At 36.5% G+C, this 23,114-nt stretch overlaps 1 protein-coding gene across 1 annotated transcript in view; it reads left to right on the top strand.

Moving 5' to 3' along the window:
* LOC121380816 (MAM and LDL-receptor class A domain-containing protein 1-like) overlaps nucleotides 1-23,114 on the top strand; it is a 188,222-nt gene that overhangs the window by 99,103 nt on the left and 66,005 nt on the right. The window contains exons 70-89 of the mRNA XM_041509797.1: nucleotides 1,030-1,110; nucleotides 1,922-2,065; nucleotides 3,359-3,703; nucleotides 6,747-6,896; nucleotides 7,593-7,849; nucleotides 9,561-9,789; nucleotides 10,620-10,754; nucleotides 11,201-11,331; nucleotides 11,653-11,737; nucleotides 12,174-12,251; nucleotides 12,681-12,827; nucleotides 13,853-14,013; nucleotides 15,295-15,496; nucleotides 16,453-16,599; nucleotides 17,215-17,565; nucleotides 19,088-19,228; nucleotides 20,455-20,714; nucleotides 21,919-22,003; nucleotides 22,706-22,780; nucleotides 22,916-23,059. Of these exons, the coding sequence (XP_041365731.1) occupies nucleotides 1,030-1,110; nucleotides 1,922-2,065; nucleotides 3,359-3,703; nucleotides 6,747-6,896; nucleotides 7,593-7,849; nucleotides 9,561-9,789; nucleotides 10,620-10,754; nucleotides 11,201-11,331; nucleotides 11,653-11,737; nucleotides 12,174-12,251; nucleotides 12,681-12,827; nucleotides 13,853-14,013; nucleotides 15,295-15,496; nucleotides 16,453-16,599; nucleotides 17,215-17,565; nucleotides 19,088-19,228; nucleotides 20,455-20,714; nucleotides 21,919-22,003; nucleotides 22,706-22,780; nucleotides 22,916-23,059 (3,348 nt within the window). The remainder of the gene's footprint in view (nucleotides 1-1,029; nucleotides 1,111-1,921; nucleotides 2,066-3,358; nucleotides 3,704-6,746; nucleotides 6,897-7,592; nucleotides 7,850-9,560; nucleotides 9,790-10,619; nucleotides 10,755-11,200; nucleotides 11,332-11,652; nucleotides 11,738-12,173; nucleotides 12,252-12,680; nucleotides 12,828-13,852; nucleotides 14,014-15,294; nucleotides 15,497-16,452; nucleotides 16,600-17,214; nucleotides 17,566-19,087; nucleotides 19,229-20,454; nucleotides 20,715-21,918; nucleotides 22,004-22,705; nucleotides 22,781-22,915; nucleotides 23,060-23,114) is intronic.

Genomic DNA, 23,114 nt, shown 5'->3' on the forward strand with positions numbered 1-23,114 from the left:
GAGTAATCAATAGTTGCACACGTCATATTTTTTCTAAAGCTTGAGAGCATGAGTGAACAAGTGAAAACACTTTCTGGTGTTAACAGAATAATTATGTTTAAAATAAAAAAACATATTAGTAAGTGATTTACATCATTAGTTTTTTCATTGTTTTCTTTAATACCAAAAACAAGGATCCAGAGATGGAATTTACCGAGCATGTAACAAGAATGGAGTTTTATGTAGAACGCCAAAACTGGGTTCTGTTTAAAAACTTGCTTTAACAAATGAATTTGGAAGTAGATATTTATAACACATAGTATGTTACATACAGCACTGGTCCAACTAGTTAAATAAATATTATATATTTTTATGATTTTTGGTTACACACGTTAACTTTACTGTTTGTCCTTATATCTGCAACTACTAATTACTCCAGGATATACATATAATACTAAAGTATGATACTATCTTTTTGATCCACAAGTTTAAGTACCTGATGAAATGAGAGATTTTTGTGCAAAATCATGAAAATTTAACCACACATAAATAAAGGATTTCATAGTATGATCTAGTCAAGGCAACTCAGCTAATGAATACAGTCATTGTACAAACTTTATTGATATTTAAAATCAAAGCATTTGCATTTAAAAATCTGTATATAATAAATGGAGGATACTCCCCGAGTGGTTTGTAATATAATTTATCAGCACAAGTTGATAAAAGTATGAAATCTGAGGCGAGCCGAGGATTTTTATACTTTTATCAACAAGTGCTGATAAATTATTATATCAGAAGACACGAGGGGGGTATTCTCTATTATCGTTCTTTTCATTTGCAACAATTGTAAACAATGTCAGTAATGTGAGTTGAATGTCGCTATGTTTGGCCGCGGTAGACTCGTTAACTAGCAGAACGACAGTGGCGTGACGTCACTAATGATAGGTTTAGCACTGAAACATACACAGTGACATAACAAAATTACTAATGCCAGATGAAATTTAAAACTATATGTAAAAGCACATATATTATTTTGTTGATGAATTTCAGCAACACCAAGCACTGCCAACACTGGATTAATAGTTGGAACAGCACCGCCCGTGAAGACAACGTTAATCCCACCTACCGCAGGTAAGTGCAGGGCTTGAAATTAATTTTCTGAAGTTGGAAACAATCTTTGTTTCTTAGATTTTAAGATGGAAGCACATGCTAGAAAGGGCAAGAAAGAAATGTTTTATTTAACGAGGTACTCAACACATTTTATGTACGGTTATATGGCGTCAGACATATAGTTAAGGACCACACAGATATTGAGAGAGGAAACCTGCTGTTGCCACTTCATAGGCTATTCTTTTTGATTAGCAGCAAGGGATCTTTTATATGCACCATCCCACAGACAGGGCAGTACATACCACAGCCTTTGATATACCAGTTGTGGTGCACTGGATGGAACGAAAAATAGCCCAAAGGGTCCACTGACGGGGATTGACTGCGCATCGATCGAGCGCTTTACCACTGGGCTATGTGCTAAAAAGGGAGAAACCGTGCTAGAGATCAGTCTTACAATTAGGCCAGTAGTGTAACAATGTGGTGGACTTAGGCACATGTGGATAAAACACATTATTTAAAGGGACATATCCTAGTTTTTAAACACTAAGGCATATTTTTCACTATTAGAGCCGTTTATGATCACTAAAATCAAACATTAGTTCTATTTTATTGTTTAGATTTTCCATTTCCGTACAGCCGAAGTGTTTCTGGTTATCCTGGTGTTTCTATTACCACAAAAAATTTAAAGTTTTAAAAGCTTCCAGTGATCTCCTTTTTGTTTTTATCAGGCATCAGTTGTAAAGAAACCTATATAATAGTGAGGAAATGCTTACAACAAGTAAATTTCTGGTTGAAAGTGTATTGTATTAATCTAGTTTTGAATCTGTTTTAGCTCCTTCAGCTTATGACTGCACATTTGAGAAAGGTATGTGCAGCTGGACTCAGATGAAAGACGACCAGTTTGATTGGACGAGACACAACGGGAAAACGACGTCTGTAAATACCGGCCCATCTGTTGATCACACTCTCGGCACAAGTAAGCATGTTGGTCTATTCTAGCTTCACGTAGCATTTTATTTACTACAACAGAGCTGTCCATGTTAAACATCCTTTCATGTTTTTAAATAAACAGTTTTACTTGTTACGGTAGTATATCTGGCAGTTCACACATAACCCTTCAACCCCCCCCCCCCCCCCAAAAAAAAACCCCAAACAAACACCTCACCCATCCAAAAAACACCCACATCTTTAAAATGCCCCCAAAATACAAATACAAAAACAAAACACACACACACAAAAAACAACAACCAAAAACTCAAAAACCCACACACATCTTTAAAACTCCCCCAAAATTAATTTGTTTAAATTCATGATTTTATTAACTACTTCCATTTTATTTGATCATACTTTGAATGACATCTGGAACCATTGCCATATAATTGCCACTCAAGCCTTAATTGTAGACTAGGTATTATGTCAATGAAGTATAGGTATCAGTATATGTCAATGAAGTATAGGTATCAGTATATGTCAATGAAGTATAGGTATCAGTATATGTCAATGAAGTATATAGGTATCAGTATATGTTACGACTGATTATGCTTTAATCTTTGTTTCATTTAAGATACTGTCTAGGGATTTTTGAAGCTATCTTATCGCTACAAAACATAGGCTATGACGTCACTATAGCACATGACATAGTGATGTCATAGCTTACAACAGGTTTTATGATTTTGTAGAGCTAAGATCGCTTCAAAAATATTGGCCCTTGTTACTACATATATATATTGAGATGTTTACCCTAGAGTAGAGTAGCTAAACCAGACACCCATGGGGTCAAGTAAAAAGTCCTGTTTTAAGGGGTATCTGGTTTAGAGAGGTACTGATATTTTCCATCTGGTTTTGATGGAATTTCAGTTAGCAGAGAGTCTGGATTTGAGGGATTTCACTGTATTAAGGTGGTGGTTACTACCTATGTATACATCAAGAGGTTCAGCCATAGAGTAATGAATGACAAGGCTCAGTATCAATATATACATGTATATATAAAGACTGATTATACTGCAATTTTCGTTGGTGGATCTTTTCAACTGATTGGATTTTTTCTCATTACAACCAGTTCACCATGACTGGTCAAAGGCTGTGGTATGTGTTATCCTGTCTGGGAAAGTGCATATAAAAGATTCCTTGCTGCATTAGGAAAAATTGTAGAGGGTTTCCTCTGATGACTGTATGTCAGAATTACCAAATGTTTGACATCCAATAGCTGATGATTAATTAATCAATGTGCTCTAGTGGTGTGGATAAACAATTTTTTTTTAATTTTCAGATGCTGGTTACTACGTATACATTGAGACGTCTAGCCCAAGAAGAGCGAATGATAAGGCTCGCCTCCAGAGTGCCATGGTTACCACGACATCACAGCAGTGTCTTCACTTCTACTACCACATGTACGGCCCCCACGTCAACACTCTCAACGTCTACCTCAAGTCGGGCTCCCAGCTCGGTAAGCCTGCGTGGTCTCGGACTCGGACTCAGGGAAACCGGTGGATCAGGGCCGACGTGGACATCAGCAGCAACAAGTCGTATACCATCATCTTTGAAGGGGTCCGAGGAACAAGCTTTGCTGGAGACATAGGCCTGGACGATATCTCCCTGACAAATGGGGCTTGTGGTAAGTGGTGTAGAGGTGATATCATAATATAGGTGATATCATGATATAGGTGATAGGAGATTATATATACTGACAACTAGACTTGTTACAATGGTAAATAATGGTGACATAGGCCTGGATGATATCTCACTGACAATGGGGGCTTTTGGTGAGTGGTGTAGAGGTGATATCATGATATAGGTGATAGGAGATTATATATACTGACAAGTAGACTTGTTACAATGGTAAATAATGGTGACATAGGCCTGGATGATATCTCACTGACAATGAGGGCTTGTGGTGTAGAGGTGATATAATAATATAGGTGATATCATGATATAGGTGATAGGAGATTATATATACTGACAACTAGACTTGTTACAATGGTAATTAATGGTGACATAGGCCTGGACGATATCTACCTGACAATGGGGGCTTGTGGTGAGTGGTGTAGAGGATATCATAATATAGGTGATAGGAGATTATATATACTGACAACTAGACTTGTTACAATGGTAATTAATGGTGACATAGGCCTGGACGATATCTACCTGACAATGGGGGCTTGTGGTGAGTGGTGTAGAGGTGATATCATGATATAGGTGATATCATGATATAGGTGATAGGAGTTGAAATATACTGACAACTATAGTGACATAAGTCTGGATAATATCTCACTGATAATGGGGGCTTGTAGTGAGTGGTGTAGAGGTGATATCACTATATAGGTGATATCATGATATAGGTGATAGGAGATTATATATACTGACAACTAGACTTGTTACAATGGTAAATAATGGTGACATAGGCCTGGACGATATCTACCTGACAATGGGGGCTTGTGGTGAGTGGTGTAGAGGATATCATAATATAGGTGATAGGAGATTATATATACTGACAACTAGACTTGTTACAATGGTAATTAATGGTGACATAGGCCTGGACGATATCTACCTGACAATGGGGGCTTGTGGTGAGTGGTGTAGAGGTGATATCATGATATAGGTGATATCATGATATAGGTGATAGGAGTTGAAATATACTGACAACTATAGTGACATAGGTCTGGATAATATCTCACTGATAATGGGGGCTTGTAGTGAGTGGTGTAGAGGTGATATCACTATATAGGTGATATCATGATATAGGTGATAGGAGATTATATATACTGACAACTAGACTTGTTACAGTGGTAAATAATGGTGACATAGGCCTGGACGATATCTCACTAACAATGAGGGCTTGTGGTGAATGGTGTAGAGGTGATATCATAATATAGGTGATATCATGATATAGGTGATAGGAGATTATATATACTGACAACTAGACTTGTTACAATGGTAAATAATGGTGACATAGGCCTGGACGATATCTACCTGACAATGGGGGCTTGTGGTGAGTGGTGTAGAGGTGATATTATTATATAGGTGATAGGAAATGATATATACTATAGTCCTTCCCATAGAGAACACCTTTTTTATACTATGGAATTTACTACAAGTTATTTATTTCTGAGCCAATTGATTTCTAAATTGTACACAAAAATAGTATTTTTTGGTTATTTCCAAGAAACTTTTACTTTTCTTCTTACGTCAAACCAAACTGAAATTATTTACAAAAAACATTTTTGTAGGATGGGATAGACTATAGAACTGTTTCAATGGTAATAAAGGTGGTTATATAGTTTTATCATCCACATGGTTCAATAAAAATCATGTGAAGAACATGTGTAATAACAACATGCCATGCCTCGGATAATACAAGAATCCAGACATTCGTTTGGTAAAATAAGTACGACAAAGAAATTTGTATAATAATCTCTATGAAACAACTATCTGTACATAGAATGTGAACTATATTGTGCATCTCCCCAAGTCATTGGTAAATTTCCAAGGGAACTCGGGATGTGCCCAAGACAGATGTGCTTGAACCTTCAGTGGATGTAATCACATGTCAAATAGTTGACTGATTATAGCATTTAGTTTATACGGTGTATGTGAACTGTTCATATGTGAACTATATATTGCATAACATATCAGCTATGCTTTGCATGTGTACTATACATTATAAAATATATGCACATCACCTATATGTCACATATGATAGTAAATTGCTTGTGTACTATACATTATATGCACATCATCTATACGTCGCATATGATAGTAAATTGCATGTGTACTATACATTATATGCACATCACCTATACGTCGCATATGATAGTAAATTGCATGTGTACTATACATTATATGCACATCACCTATACGTCGTATATGATAGTAAATTGCATGTGTACTATACATTATATGCACATCACCTATACGTCGCATATGATAGTAAATTGCATGTGTACTATACATTATATGCACATCACCTATACGTCGCATATGATAGTAAATTGCATGTGTACTATACATTATATGCACATCACCTATACTTCGCATATGATAGTAAATTGCATGTGTACTATACATTATATGCACATCACCTATATACGTCGCATATGATAGTAAATTGCATGTGTACTATACATTATATGCACATCACCTATACGTTTCATATGATAGTAAATTGCATGTGAATTATACAATGCATAGAAGCGGGATGTAGCCCAGTGGTAAAACACTCGCTTGATGTGCAGACGGTTTGGTATCAATACCCGTCGGTGGGCACATGGGGCTATTTCTCGTTCCCGCCAGTACACTGTGACTGGTATATCAAAAGCTGTGGTATGTGTTATGCTGGCTGTGGGATGGGGCATATTAAGGACCTCTTACTAATGGAAAAATGTAGCAGGTTTCCTCTCTTAAGACTATTTGTCAAATTAACAAATTTTTTACATCCAATAACCGATGATTAATAAATCTATGTGCTCTAGTGATGTCGTTAAACAAAACAAACTTTAACTTTTATACACTGCATATCATATTAGCCCTTAAGTACCATTTATCTTACAACTCGCTCTTGCTTGTTAAGATATATTTTAAAACAACTCGTAAGATAAATGGTATACTCATGTAGTATTCTCTATATGTACATTATTAACATTTATCTGTATTTGATTTAGGTGCCCTACACAAATGTGGCTTTGAGAACACCAACCTGTGTGGTTACACCCAGGACACCAGAGACGACTTCAACTGGATACGAATCAGTCGGGGCACCAAGTCTTCTTTTACTGGGCCATCAAACGATCACACATACGGCTCTAGCAGAGGTAGGACATACATAATACAAGCTGCCACATGTAGAAACCTACAACGTGACATGATGTCATAGACCGAGCAGATGAATTTAATTACCAATTCTAAAATAATTTTTAGGTCGCTATAGATATATACGATTATCGTGAAGTTAAAAAAACATCTGAAATTGTTTACATGTCACTATAGGTATATAGAATCATCATAATTTAAATTGACAATTCTGAAGTTGCTTTTATGTCACTGTAAATATATAGAATCATCATGAATTTAATGAGCAATTCTGAATTTGCTTTTAAGTCACTGTATAGACATAGAGTCATCATGAATTTAATGAATAATTCTGAGGTTACTCATATGTCACTTTAGACATAGAATCATGAATTTAATCAACAATTCTGAGATTACCCTTATCTGTAGTCATATAGAATCATGAATTTAATCAGCAATTCTGAATTTGCTTTCAAGTCACTATATAGACATAGAATCATCATGAATTTAAAACCAACAATTCTGAAGTTACTTTAAATTTATGTCACTGTAGACATAGAATCATCATGACTTTAATCAGCAATTCTGAACTTGTTTTCAAGTTGCTACAGACATAGAATCATCATGAATTTGATCAGCAACTCTGAGGTTGCCTACAGGTCACTATAGATATATAGAATGATATTGAATTTTATCAACAATTTTGGAATTGTTTCCAGGTCACTATATGTACATAGAATCGTCGGCTCCGAGGAAGCGAGGACAGAAAGCTCGGTTGATGAGTCCGGTACAACCAGCAACCACCGGCATGTGCTTGTCCTTCTGGTACCACATGTATGGTGTCTCCATGGGAACGCTTAATGTGTACGCCATGGTGGGGTCGCAGCTCGGTGGAAAGCTCTGGTCTCGCTCGGGTAATCAAGGCAACAAGTGGTTTCAGGCACAAACGACGATCAAATCACGGAGTTCTTGGCAGGTAAGATCTTTGAAATCTTGTTTGCCTGGCAATGTGTTCTATATTCAATGTCATTGGGGTGCTTCCCTGATTTTCTAGACCAAAAGAAGTTTGTTTTGTTTTTACAACACACTAGAACATATTTATTTATTAAGCATTGGCTATAAGATAATTCTGAAATGTAGTCTACAGTGGTTACTCTCCACATTTTTCCATTAGTAGCATGACATTTTTTATCTGCACTTTCCTACAGACAGGACAGCACATACCACAGCACCTATTGGAATGGTGAAGACTTAAGTCAGAGAATGGGTCCAATGAGGGGGCTACAAACTCGCTAAGATTGTATTATCATGTGCTATATTGTGTCTGAAATTGTGTTTGAGTGTGTTATTGGTAATGGATTGTTATTGTATGTTTACGATTGTGTTGTTGCAGACTGCAAAATGACCGGGTTTGCATCGCAACAAGCGATGCAAAATCTTGCAATCGCAATGCAATATTTAACAATGAATAGCGGTTTGCGATGGATGTTTTTAAATAGCCAAATTAATATTGGTATTGAGATCAAGGGAAAAGAACGTATTGTAGTGCACGTGTGAAGGTTGGCTTTTTTTTAAAATCTCGATTTACAACCTTCACATGTGTGCCAGTATTTCAAATAGAAAATACTGTCGAATACGCGGAGGATGTTCAGTGTTTTGACAAGAACAGTGATGTAGGCCTACTAGTTGCTACGTCATCAGGGTAGCCTAATTTGCAAGCAGCTATGACCTTGTAACCTATATTGAAACTAACAGTATTTAAATTGCCTCAGAAAATAACATTTCGGTAAAATACGTATTGATAATGTTTATATCCCGTTTAAGAATTGTTAATTTTCATAAGCGAAAAATCAACACCCTAATTTAGGCTTACTTTGTTTATCGATCGAAAGCATACTATTTTTAGGTTGACCTGTGTCGATAGGCTTTGCGCATAAACACGTGCACATGTGCATTTGATCGAGTCATGATGAGTGGACATGGCAAAAGGTTTAAAGCGTTTAACTGTTGAGGGGTAGAAAAAAGATCTAGATCCTGGGTTAGAATGGCTGCAATACGAATGCTCCCAAGATAAAAAACATGTAGTCAAAATCACGTGTTCCGTATGCACCGAGTACGTCGGAAAGATCAAACCAACGAGGAATTTTTCACGGGCTTCCATCAAAGGTATGACTGGAACGGCAATGAAAAAGGACAATGTCATAAAACATTCCCAATTGGAACCTCACAAGAAGGCATGCATGCTGAAATCACCCCAAGTTTTCATATTGAATCAGATATACAAATCAACTCCTATCGGCCAATCAGTTAGTAATTCAAAAACTTTAGAAGAAAAAAAGATTGTGTTTTATTAATTTTTACTTATGTTATAAAAGTGCTAATCAACTTCCAGTAGTTACTATTTAATTCTCCATCCAGTAGGAAAAACTGCTAATCAAAATTTTCAAAACAAATTGCACCCTGTGTTGTGTCACAGGTTGTGTTTGAGAGTATTATTGGTAAAGGATTCTACAGTGACATGGCCGTTGACGATGTGCTCCTGTCTCTGTATGTGTTATTGTGTTATCATGTGTTGTTGTGTGACAGGTCGTGTTTGAGTGTATTATTGTGTATTACAGGTTGTCTTTCAGTGTGTTATTGGTAATGGATTGTTATCATATGTTTACAATTGTGTTGTTGTGTTACAGGTTGTGTTTGAGGGTGTTATTGGTAACGGGTTCAACAGTGACATGGCCGTTGATGATGTGCTCCTGTCTCCGGGGGTGTGTGGGACGGCTGGAGACTGCGACTTTGAACACAACTTCTGTACGTGGAGTAACATCGGGGGAGATAACTTCGACTGGCTGATCGGGAGAGGGTCAACACCCAGTTCCTTCACGGGACCCCAGAACGATCACACACAAGGAAATCCGCAGGGTAAGTACTTCAAACTAATCTTAGCAGTTCAGAAACACTTATTGGATAATGTAAAGCCTTGGTTCAGCATCTTTATATTTCACATAAAAATACTAATTTAAAAGTATTACAGTGGTTGCATAAACAAATATTGGATTACTACATTTTTATATGGTGTTATTTGGATGGGTTCGATAATGGTGTAACAGGCTCTCTTAAACTGGTGTGTTAGACTATTGATTAAAATTAGCCAATAAAACTTGATATCACATTAGAGTAACTTGGTATTCTGTATATACTAGGACAAAAAAGTTTAGCTGTTTGGTAAATTGAAGAAAAAAACACTTGACTTTCAAAGTGAAATCAGACACTGCATTTAACTGATGCATTTTTTGTTAAGTATAACTAACAGGAGATCTTCAATAAAAAATGAAATGTATTACTGTCACATCGTTGAATGTAGCTTGTATTTTAAAGTGTAATACAGTAATCGAAAAGAGTAACCCATGAAGTGGTGACAGTGGGTTTCCTCTCTCAATATCTGTGTGGTCCTTAACAATATGTTCAACACTATATAACTAAATAAAATGTGTTGAGTGCATCATTAAATAAAACATTTCCTTCCTTCCTTCTTTCCCCATTTCAGAAATACTTAACCTAACCTCTCACTTTGATTGCTATAGTTTTCTATGATATCTGATGGTGTTATCTTTGGCTTCAGAGTCTTTATTTTTACTTTGTAATGCAGATCCTTGTTGAATTGTTTATTTGTTTTACTGTAATGTTCGAAGCAATGGGATAGGATATTTTGATGTCAGAAAAGAAATAACAGTTTATAAAATATGTTTCAGGCCATTATGCGTTTGTGGAGTCGTCAGCCCCCCGTCGCCCCGGAGACAAGACATGGCTGGCAAGTTCACCACTACAGCCTTTCAGTGGAAGCAGGTGTTTCAGCTTCTGGTACAATATGTATGGCAACTCTATAGGTATGGGTCGTTTAGCAACAATACATTGTCAGTACACTTTCTTTTCACAATTTGTGTTAATATTGCCATAGAAAATTTACTATTTATTATTTTACATTATTTTGTTTTTATTATTTATTCACCAGCCACAATATACAACACTACACTAAATTGCCACTAAAACACATTTCTGAACATCTTTATTTCAAAAATGTTTGGAGGGAAGATCCCCAAACCTCTTTATAGACCTCGGTCTCTTTTCAGCACATGATTTAGTTGTAACTAAAAGAAAAACAAATAATGGAAGTTTTTACAAGCCTTAGTATAATAGTTATTTAGATAATTGTATGATGCTTTGAAATTCAGTAACAATTGTGAAAGATCAGATGACCAGGTTCATACCTTGAATCAAATGGTGCTTTTTGTTGAATGATGTCATAATTTTGATTAATTTTCTTCTCGATTAGGGTCTTTGAATGTGTACATGGATGATGCGAGAAACACGACACACACTCTAATCTGGTCACAGTCTGGAAACAAGGGAAAGAACTGGCTTCAGGCGCATGTTCCCCTCACAGCTCAGTCCAAGGCATATGTTGTAAGTTCTCAACATTCCACTGACAGTTATTAGTACCCTAATGATCTTAAAGATGACTGTGTTTTGTTTTTTAGTTTTTAGCAAGTGAGTCCATACGGTGCACTAACTTATGCTGGAGTAATTGATTTATTATTGATGTGTTATTAATATATCCACATTTGTTGTTTGGTTTTGGTCTTATGATCGGTAACAAAATCCACCATAATATGATGACAGAATGTAATACATAGGGCCTACACACAGACTAATCATCATTGTCATGCTTATCGTCCAGATGTCTGACTGTTGTTTTTATTCATAATGTTTGTTGATGTTTTACAGATTCGATTTGAGGGTGTCCGAGGAATAAACTATTATGGTGACATTGCTATAGATGACATCACCTTCATCTCTTCAACCTGTGGATGTAAGTGCAGTTTCTTGTATTCAACATTATTTATTATTCAGTGTACATCTACATATTGGTTTGTGAAGGCACTGACCTTTGTTATTAGACAGCTTAAAATAGTTTTGGCTGTTACAGCTGTTTTACTGTTACTATGTGTTACATAAAACATCTTGCTTTCATTATCAGAGATGGCAAATGTAATGTTTTTCCATTTATTCTGGTGTTTTTAGCAGCTCAAAATGCATTATGTGAAATTTACAGCATGATTTTCAAATCGTACTTTTGTTTTTTAACATTTTAGATGAAATTGATATTTGGAATGTGTTGGTATGGTTATTGAATTGATGTTGTATGTACTTGTATGTATTTGCAAGTGCTTACATTGATGTAGGCAGTTATATTGTTGAATGATGTATGCAGAATTGACAAAAATGATCTAATTTTTTTCCATCAGATCTGCCCATCTCGGCAAATCCAGCCAAAATATTGTCGACAACACCACTGCCAACATCACCCACACCAACTCCATTTGGTATGTACAAGCTATGTTAGATTTATACCATCTCATCATATATGATGTTCGAAGTTATACCTCTAGATGTATTGCTTTTCAAAGATATATTCAGGGGAGGTTGTTGAGGGATGTTTCCTCTTCAAATTCAAAGTGCCCCCAAAATTCCTGAGGTTAAAGGAGGAATGCAATTAATTATTATTTTTTTTAATGGAATACTTGTAATATCTTAATTGGCTTGGTGTTTCTGGGAAAGATTATCCTATATGTAATGTAATGCATGTTAGTGTACTTTTGAATACTGTAGGTGCCCTGTTTAAATGTTGCACAACCCCCACTGAATACTGTTGGTGCTATTTTCAAAGATTGCACCACTCGTAAGAATTATGCATCTCTACCCCTGCATTGAATATTATTTCTTTGTTATGTTGTCGTTACTTTTTGTTTCAGTTTCCCAGTCGACGTATGACTGTGACTTTGACAAGAACTTGTGCACGTGGACACAGGCCCGAGATGACCAGTTTGACTGGTCTCGGTCCCAGGGTCCGACTGGCAGTGTTAACACCGGACCGACCACCGATCACACCACAGGAACACGTATGTCTGTGTAGTTGTCAGCTCATCTAAGCTGTATTGTAAACTGATGGCGAGTGTGTTCTGTATTGTGATTGGTTTATTACATTCTTTTTCTGGGATCAAATGAAAATAACACCCGGAAAGCTAATGACATCATTAGAAAGTGACATCTTTAGTAATTGGAACAGGCCAAGTTGACGATTCAAGGATTTACAGTTAGATTGTAGCCAGGTATTTTTTTCAAGAAATACCAAATGTTCAGTTAGTTCCATAGAAAAGCGATTCAGTTTACAATGGAAATAACCATATTGTGTTTTTAGATTTGTGGGTGTTATTGTCTATTTGATTCCCGCAAATGTCATTTTTGACCGAAGGCATTAGCCTGAGGTCAAAAATTAAACATTTGCGGTCAATATGGTTATGTCCATTGTAAACTGGATGTTTTTCAACGGAACTAACTGTATATTTGGTATTTCTTGAAAAAAATACCTGGCTATAAACTGTAGACCTTTGAATCGTCAACTTCGCCTGTGTCAATAGCTAATGACGTCACTCTCTAATGACATCATTAGCTTTCCGGGTGTTATTGTGTATTTGATCCCAGAAAAAGAGTGTAATTAACCAATCACAATACAGAACACACTCCAGTCAGTTTACAATCTCAATTCTACTAGAAGACACTGAACAATTTTTGTGTTATTGTCCTATTTACCATGTGTTTCTTAATACCCACTTGTTTAATTCTTTTTATTTCAATTGTAACATTTTATTATTTGATGATCCGAACCTTAGTAACCAAGAAAATACCTGCATATTCAAATCTGTCAAGAACTTCATTATAAATAGTAAATGTTTTGAGATGACTTAACCATTCACTTACACCCATTCTGTCTCTCTCTCTCTTTCGTTTTCTTTCTCTCTTTCTCTCTCTCCCCCTTTTTCCTTTTGTTCACTTCATTTGTATTCGTTTACAAATATTCCAGGGCTGATCATCCTGATTCATTAGTAACAAACCAAATATTTTAATCCTGAGTACCTCATTTCAGGCCAAGGTTGGTATGTGTACATCGAGACGTCGGCTCCGCGGGTGACAAATGACAAGGCTAGATTAGAGTCAGCATACTTGGTGATCAGCCAGCCGTACTGCCTGCAGTTCTGGTACCACATGTACGGGCCACACGTCAACCAGCTCAACATCTACCTCAAGGTACGGACTAACTCAATTACAGAATGTCAACTCAAGGTATGAACAGTAACTCACTTACAGAACATCAACTCAAGGTACTAACAGACACTCACTTGCAGAACTTAATGGCACTACACATGTAACAGTTCCATTATGTTTGACAGGATTCAAACCACTTTCAGTATGACAGTCCAGAGCTCTACCAACTAAGCTAATAGGGAAATTCCCACTAGCTACTGTCAGTAGCAGCTCTTCGAACCAACACTACTACACATATTTATGCATTACAGCCCTCCATCATTTGGTATTTAAAATGTCTACAGTAGACTATTGTAGTGTGTTATTATCATTAAATTAAAATTGTGATTTATGTTAGAAGACATGAAAGAACATTTGTTTAATGACACCTCAACACATTTCATACTATGGCCATTTGGTCGTTAGTAGGCCTACAGAGGTAAGACTTATTTCTACATATATTGTTTACTACCAAAAGCAGCAAGTTATCTTTTAAATATATGTTCCCATCAGCAGGACAGTATATACCATGGCTTTTCAAAAGCTTCAGAAGATGCCAGTCACTAGAGGTGCTAAACTGGAGGGGCCAGAATAAATGGATATATAACATAATTGTCATAAATTAATTTAGAATGTTTATAATCAACTCTAGTTGTGTTAAATTTAAAACAGTTTCAAATAACATGGGGAACTATGAACTACATTCTTGTGAACTGTCAGAGTTAAAAAAAAACCCATTAAAAACAAAATTCAAATCCATATTTAGATCACTTTTCATGTGGGTGGGGGGGGGGGGGGGGGGGGGGCAACCCACATGTGGGATGCCATGGTCCACTGACCCATCAGCTTCTGACGACCCACCAGCTTCTGACGCTACATGTCAACTCCAGGGATGGCAATTTTCCATGGATTTGCAGATTTCCAACTTTTTTGTAGTCATTTGAGATTTATAATTGTATTAAGTTTGGGTTCAAAACTACTGTGTTACAGGGAGTTTCCAGTGTGCTTGATTTCCTTTCTTCGCTGCATTCACCTTAGATTTTTTTTTTTTAACGTTTTCCTGTTGACATGTACGTCTGATCAGCTATTGTTAATAATGTCTGTTTTCCGTAATGAAGTGTTGGAACATACCAGAAACTATGTGGAGGGGCCAGTTAAGTATTAATTTGCCTTTCAGCAGAGGAGACAAATAGGTAATTCTGAGAGCCCTTTCCCCCATGGCACCCCTCAGCTTTCAATGTCTACGAGTGTTATTACTTTTTCCCTTTTTTGTTTTGCTCCCAGAATGGTCAACAGCTGCACTCAGCGGTTTGGAGCAAGTCACGATCTCAGGGCAACAAGTGGGTGTTTGGCCAGGTGTCCATCCCCAGACAAACGAAGAACACGAAGGTCGTCTTTGAGGGAGTGCGTGGACCGGGCTACGCCGGAGATATCGGACTCGATGACATCAAGATGACTACTGGAGGGTGTCACAGTGCAGGTGGGTGTATTGGTCATCATTACTCACACACAGACACTTGTCATCATTACTCACACACATAGACACTTGTCATCATTACTCACACATATAGACATTTGTTATCTTAAAACTACTAAAAAATAAATAAATATATACACTAATACAATGACATCAAGATGACTACTGGAGGGTGTCGCAGCCCTAGTGTGGTGTATTGGTCATCATTACTCACACACATAGACACTTGTCATTACTCACACACAGACACGGCATCATTACTCACACAGACACTTGTCATTACTCACACACATAGACACTTGGCATCATTACTCAGACACTTGTCATTACTCACACACATAGACACTTGACATCATTACTCACACACACAGACACTTGTCATCTTAAAACTAATTCATAGAAATATTTATACACTAATACAATGACATCAAGATGACCACTGGAGGATGTCACAGTGCAGGTGGGGTGTATTGGTCGTTATTTCTCACACACACAGACACTTGTCATCATTACTCACATACATAGACACTTGTCATCATTACTCACACACATAGACACTTGTTATCTTAAAATTAATTCATAGAAATATTTATACACTAATATAATGACATCAAAATGGAACAGATGATCCTTTTTAATATCAAAAGGTCTTTAAACCACTGTTTCTTAAAAGAAAACCCTGAAAAAACCCACCCCAAACAAACCAACAAAAACATATCGGCATAAATTTAAAATCTAGGATACAGGACCTATTGGGGGGGGGGGGGTTGGAGCAAAAGGTTCATATGATACTTGTTCATTTTAAATCTCTTGTTTTATTACGTGTTTTGAATAGTATATTCACTTAATTTTTTTGAGTTTTTATGTTTGTTATTTTAATTATTTGTTTTGATTGTGGATAAAACCTTAGCATTTAGACGTGTCTGTTATTATTCCGCTAATGTCACAAGTTGTTTTATTTATAGCCCAAATTAGCTGCACATTTGAGGACCCCAAGCTGTGTGGGTGGACTCAAGACAAAAGTGACAAGTTTGACTGGTCGCGTCACGGTGGCAGGACGTCATCATCCGGGACAGGCCCCACCAACGATCACACACTGGGAACCATTCAAGGTATTCAATAGTTGCAGAATCTTCATGACATTTACAGGTGAACGTTAGTACAGAAATGCTGTTTGCTGAGCAAATAATTTTCTGTTCTTGACCTTCATTGTGAGAATGTGATCAATGTCATTTTTGTCGAGGAGATTTTTGGTGACCTGTAACCCTATAATTATACATTGTTTTCCAGAAAATGATAAAAAGAGGTGTAGCCAAACTAGTGTTAATTAAAAGATTTGAAATATTGTACATCATTTTATTCCTTGACTCATTTCATTGCAGTTGAATATGTCAGGCTTAAGCATTGAATGTAGTTATAAATTAAAAGCAGATATCATGTATAACCATTGCAGGATTTCACGGAAATAATAGTTTCCGGTACCGTGTCTGTAAAATCTTGAAACTGAAATTTCGTTTCCCATGATTATTATATCGAGTACGACTATTCAACAAAAATAATATATGTATAATAAAATAATTTCCGATGGGTTCCCATGATCACAAGGCATGGAACCGAAAAAGTGTTTCCTATGAAATTTGAAATCATATGGCCTGCATTGGTAGTAATTTGTTCTCAATCATTAACAATTGTAGAAATTTATACGTTTCTGGTTTGTCATGTTTTAGGCAAATATATGTACATTGAATCGAGCGCTCCGCGTCGGCCTGGCGACAAGGCTCGACTGATCAGTCCGCAGGTGACCGTCACAGGTCCGCAGTGTCTGACATTCTACTACCACATGCATGGCATTCACATCGGCAAGCTGAACGTCTACACAAAGACTGGGACACGTCTGTCAAGCCCACCGATCTGGACGAAGTCTCTGAATCAAGCCAACAAGTGGATCCCAGCTCAGGTGACCTTCCAGTCGACCCAGCCGGTCCAGATCGTGTTCGAGGGAGTTGTCGGGCGGAGCTACCTCGGTGATATCGCCATCGATGACGTCAGCTCCAAGTCAGGAACATGTTCCAGGACTGGTGAGTTGTATTTGCTATAGCTAGGGGTGGCCAGGTGATATTACTGGTTTCCCGGTTTATTGCAATACAAAACACCCAATTTAATATATCGCTTTACACGTTTCTCCAGTTTATTGCCATACAAAACTCCTGATACAATATATCGCAGTGCACATTTCATCAGTTTATTGCAATACAAAACTCCCAATACAATATATCACAGTACACATTTCACCAGTTTATTGCCATACAAAACTCCCGATACAATATATCACAGTACACATTTCACCAGTTTATTGCAATACAAAGCTCCCGATACAATATATCACAGTACACATTTCACCAGTTTATTGTAATACAAAGCTCCCGATACAATATATCACAGTACACATTTCAACTGTTTATTGCAGTACAAAACTCCCGATACAATATATCACAGTACACATTTCACCAGTTTATTGCAGTACAAAACTCCCGATACAATATATCACAGTACACATTTCACCAGTTTACTGCAGTACAAAACTCCCGATACAATATATCGTGACACACATTTCACCAGTTTATTGCAATACAAAACTCCCGATACAATATATCACAGTACACATTTCACCAGTTTATTGCAATACAAAACTCCCGATACAATATATCACAGTACACATTTCATCAGTTTATTGCAATACAAAACTCCAGATACAATATATCACAGTACACATTTCACCAGTTTATTGCAATACAAAACTCCCGATACAATATATCACAGTACACATTTCATCAGTTTATTGCAATACAAAACTCCAGATACAATATATCACAGTACACATTTCACCAGTTTATTGCAATACAAAACTCCCGATACAATATATCACAGTACACATTTCATCAGTTTATTGCAATACAAAACTCCAGATACAATATATCACAGTACACATTTGACCAGTTTATTGCAATACAAAACTCCCGATACAATATATCACAGTACACATTTCATCAGTTTATTGCAATACAAAACTCCAGATACAATATATCACAGTACACATTTGACCAGTTTATTGCAATACAAAACTCCCGATACAATATATCACAGTACACATTTCACCAGTTTATTGCAATACAAAACTCCAGATACAATATATCACAGTACACATTTCACCAGTTTATTGCAATACAAAACTCCCAATATGATATATCACAGTACACATTTCACCAGTTTATTGCAATACAAAACTCCCAATATGATATATCACAGTACACATTTCGCCAAATTTATTGCAACACAAAACTCCCGATACAATATATTGCGGTACACAAACCAGTTTACTCTCCGGAGTTTCCATCACTCTGATCGGAAATGTTCATAAAACGTATTTCAGGACATAATTTCATTTTATATTTGTTTTCAAAACTATAAATTAGCCATTTCTTTTGATATACTTAATATGTTAAAAAAAACCATGATGTGATTATATTTTGATTAAATGAAATATTTAGCTACATCATGTTGCATGTTATTTTGTTATAATTAAGTGTTTTGTTTTTGTAGGCAACTGTGACTTTGAGAGTGGATTTTGTACGTGGACCAACCCTAGAGGTGTGGACCAGTTTGACTGGATCATCGGTCATGGTGGAACCAACAGCAGATTCACGGGTCCCAGCTTTGACCACACCAAGCACAGTGCCCTAGGTGATATTTCACACAGTTAAATAGAGAATACTACGTGTCCATTAGATACAATTTATCTTAAAACATATCTATTGAATAAAAGCAACCACACCAAGCACAGTGCCCTAGGTGATATTTCACACAATTAAATAGAGCATACTACGTGTCTATTAGATACAATTTATCTTAAAACATATCCATCGAGTAAAAGCAACCACACCAAGCACAGTGCCCTAGGTGATATTTCACACAATTAAATAGAGCTACTAAGTAAGCAATCTGTTTAGACTACTGGATTAATTTTTAACAAAAACCACGTTGAGTTTTTATAATTTTCAACATATATTCACTTAAATGTTTTTAAATACATGTAAAGTTCATATATGAATTAAGTATTATTTTCATACATTAAAATTAGGCAAAAAAAAATCGAAAAAGTTGCTACTTATTGTGGCCAGCTATATTTATATATAAGTGGTTTTCTGGGTTTTGGTAATTTTCGTGGGTAAAACACAAATTTATTATCAAATTTGTCACAATCAGCTATTGATCCCTGAAAATGACCGCGACGTGCCGCCATTGTTGTCAAGTGAAAATACTTGCCGAAAACCACTTTTTGAACTCAAAATTTCAAGGTATTTTCAATTGAAAAAATCAAAACAAAAGCCACCATTTTGAAAAAAAATCTTTTTTCTTTAATTATATTTCCGTTTCCGGTGAGTGTTGTGTGTAAAACGGCGGGAAATATGAATTGGGGGAATGCACTGTATACAGTGTACAGTATATCGACTGACGTGACGTCGGGCGAGATATCTCGCCTGCAGTAGTCAGAAGGTTAAAACATAATCCATCGAGTAAAAGCAACCACACCAAGCACTACTAAAACTACTATAAGCATCTGTAATCATGTTTTCAAATATGTTTTTCGTACAATATTGGTTTGTTTTCTACAATAGCTATTATTATATTATATACACTGTTTTTTTTCTGGCACCTTTTTACCAGTTGATTGAATAGAAAATATATATTGGGGAGTAAAATAGAATGTGACTTTACTTAGTGGATAACGTGTGAGTTTATTTGACAGGTCACTACACAGTCATTTAATTGGAAAAAAAGATAATATATATATATATATATGCAAGTAACTAAGTAAGTCACATTCTATTTTACTTCCCAATATATATATTGAGAAGTAAAATAGAATATGACTTACTTAGTTGGTAACATGTGAGTTTGTTTGGCAGGTCACTACGCGTTCATCGAATCGTCCGCCCCACGTCGCCCCGGCAACAGGGCATGGCTGCAGACCCCTCTCCGCCAGCCCTCCTCCGACGTGTGCCTCAGCTTCTGGTTTCACATGTACGGGTCCTCCACGGGAACGCTGAACGTCAAATACTACAACCAAAAAACCAACGCCTCCACCTTGCTCTGGACGCTCAGTGGTAACCGTGGTGACCTCTGGGTATCCGGCAGGGTCACTGTCCGCAGCACTGACCCCTACTACGTGAGTGTTACGTTATATTTTATTAGTCCCTTACCAATCCTTGTCTGTCTGTCTGTCTGTCTGTCTGTCCATCCATCTGTTCCATGTCATATAGTTTTCAAGATGGGCCAATGCAGCACTGACCCCCATAGTTATGCTATGTTTTATTATGAGTAACTTGTGCTATAGTAGGTATTTTCTTTGATGCAAGTTTTCAGCCAGTGCACGACGACTGGTATACCAAAGGCTGTGGTATGTGCTATCCTGTCTGTGGGATGGTGCATATAAAAGATCCTTTGCTACTAATAGAAAAAATGTAGTAGGTTTCCTCTCTGAAACTATGTCAAAATTATCAATAGCCGATGATTAATATGTCAGTGTGCTCTAGTGGTGTCGTTAAACACAACAAACTTCCTTTTTTTTAATGCAAGTTCAACAGAAGTTTATGGTAGTATTTAATAAAACCACAAAAACATTATCATGATGAAAGCATGCACCATGAATGCTTGTCAAATTAGTTATGAAGCCAAGTTGTAGCTTTTAAGTTAGACCAGCCTCGGTGGCGTTGTGGTTAGGCCATCGGTCTACAGGTTGGTAGGTACTGGGTTCAGATCCCAGTCGAGGCATGGGATTTTTAATCCAGATACCGACTCCAAACCCTGAGTGAGTGCTCCGCAAGGCTCAACGGGTACATGTAGGTGTTAACCACTTGCACCGACCAGTGATCCATAACTGGTTCAACAAAGGCCATGGTTTGTGCTATTCTGCCTATGGGAAGCACAAATAAAATATCCCTTGCTGCCTGTTGTAAAAGAGTAGCCTATGTGGTGACAGCAGGTTTCCTCTAAAAAAAACCAGTGTCAGAATGACCATATGTTTGACGTCCAATAGCCGATGATAAGCTAAAAAAATCAATGTACTCTAGTGGTGTCGTTAACTAAAACAAACTTTACTTTTAATTTGTTCAATATTATTCGTTCCCTACTGGTCTAACCGGAGGGGACTGTAGGAGATAAGAAAGTTTGTTGTGCCCAGTAGGAGACATGTATTGCTTCAGCAGTATTCTGACAATTCTTCTTTAAAGTGTTATCCATTTGATGTTAGAATCATGTTTTCGCGTTTTTAATTAGGTATCATTTGTCTTGGAGAACATTCACTAGCTAATCTATTACTAGGTTATGTTACGTGTTAATTGATATTTTATCTTGCATTATGTTTGTTGCAGGTGATATTTGAAGCAATTCGAGGAAACAGTTTCACCAGTGACATAGCTCTTGATGATATCTCCTTTACAGACTCCAGCTGTTCTAGTACGTACAATTTTTATAAAAGAGCAAAACACCAGTTGTTTGAGGTGTGTTTGTTACAATACAAACATTCTTTGACATTTCAAAGTAATCTTGTTATGTACAAGAAAAAAGAAGAAAAATCACCCTGAACTAATAACCGAACAAATTAATAAAATATTCTTTGAGTTGTTATTCACACTTCGGTTTTAGCTCTTGTGTGTTATAATTTCTGCAATATTACTCATGAGAGAGGAACAAATTTAAACCTAGCTATCCAAATATTGCAAGCTTCTACTTGTGTAACTGTCAAAATAAATGCCAAATCTTTTTTTATCGATCAGTTTTGAGATGAAACTATGATAAATTGATGCACACATCTCAGTATTTTTTATTTGAATTTTTAAATTTGAGAATACTAGACACTAATAGAAATACCTTTTGTATTATCAGAACACATTATTTTTATAATTTACTGTATATTTATTTCATTGTGAGAACTAAGTTGAACTATATTATTAAACACTACTTTCAGCAAAAATTATCAATAAATATAATGATAGTGTATTATATGGAAATTACTAAGTCTGTTTTTGCTGTATACCTTAAAGTTTATATGATAATAAAGTCTGTTTTTGCTGTATACCTTAAAGTTTATATGATGATAAAGTCTGTTTTTGCTGTATACCTTAAAGTTTATATGATGACTTTTACCATCTGTTTCAGTACTTCCATACGAAGCTGGCGCTGCCACCCTCAAGCCAATTGTTACTACCATGGCAACAAAACTAACAACGCCAAGTGAGTTCATCATTTAGTATCCTGTCAGTAAGAATTCTTGTTACACCTTTATAAATCAGTTTCAGTGTTTGTTCAACTCATTTTATTTCTTTTGCCTTTTCTATTGCTTTTGAAATGATGTTGTTGTGTTTTCAGTTCCGTCACCATATGACTGTAATTTTGAACACGGTCTGTGTAAGTGGACACAAGCGAGGGATGACCAGTTTGACTGGACACGGACAAAAGGTCCAACAAGCTCACAGGGGACAGGTCCAGCCACTGACCACACAACAGGAACAGGTAGAGATCAATATCACTGTTTTAACCTTTAGACTACTGTATTAAGTTTTGACAA

The sequence above is a fragment of the Gigantopelta aegis genome, chromosome 9 (genome assembly GCF_016097555.1).
Source record: "Gigantopelta aegis isolate Gae_Host chromosome 9, Gae_host_genome, whole genome shotgun sequence".
NCBI classification, from domain to species: domain Eukaryota; kingdom Metazoa; phylum Mollusca; class Gastropoda; order Neomphalida; family Peltospiridae; genus Gigantopelta; species Gigantopelta aegis.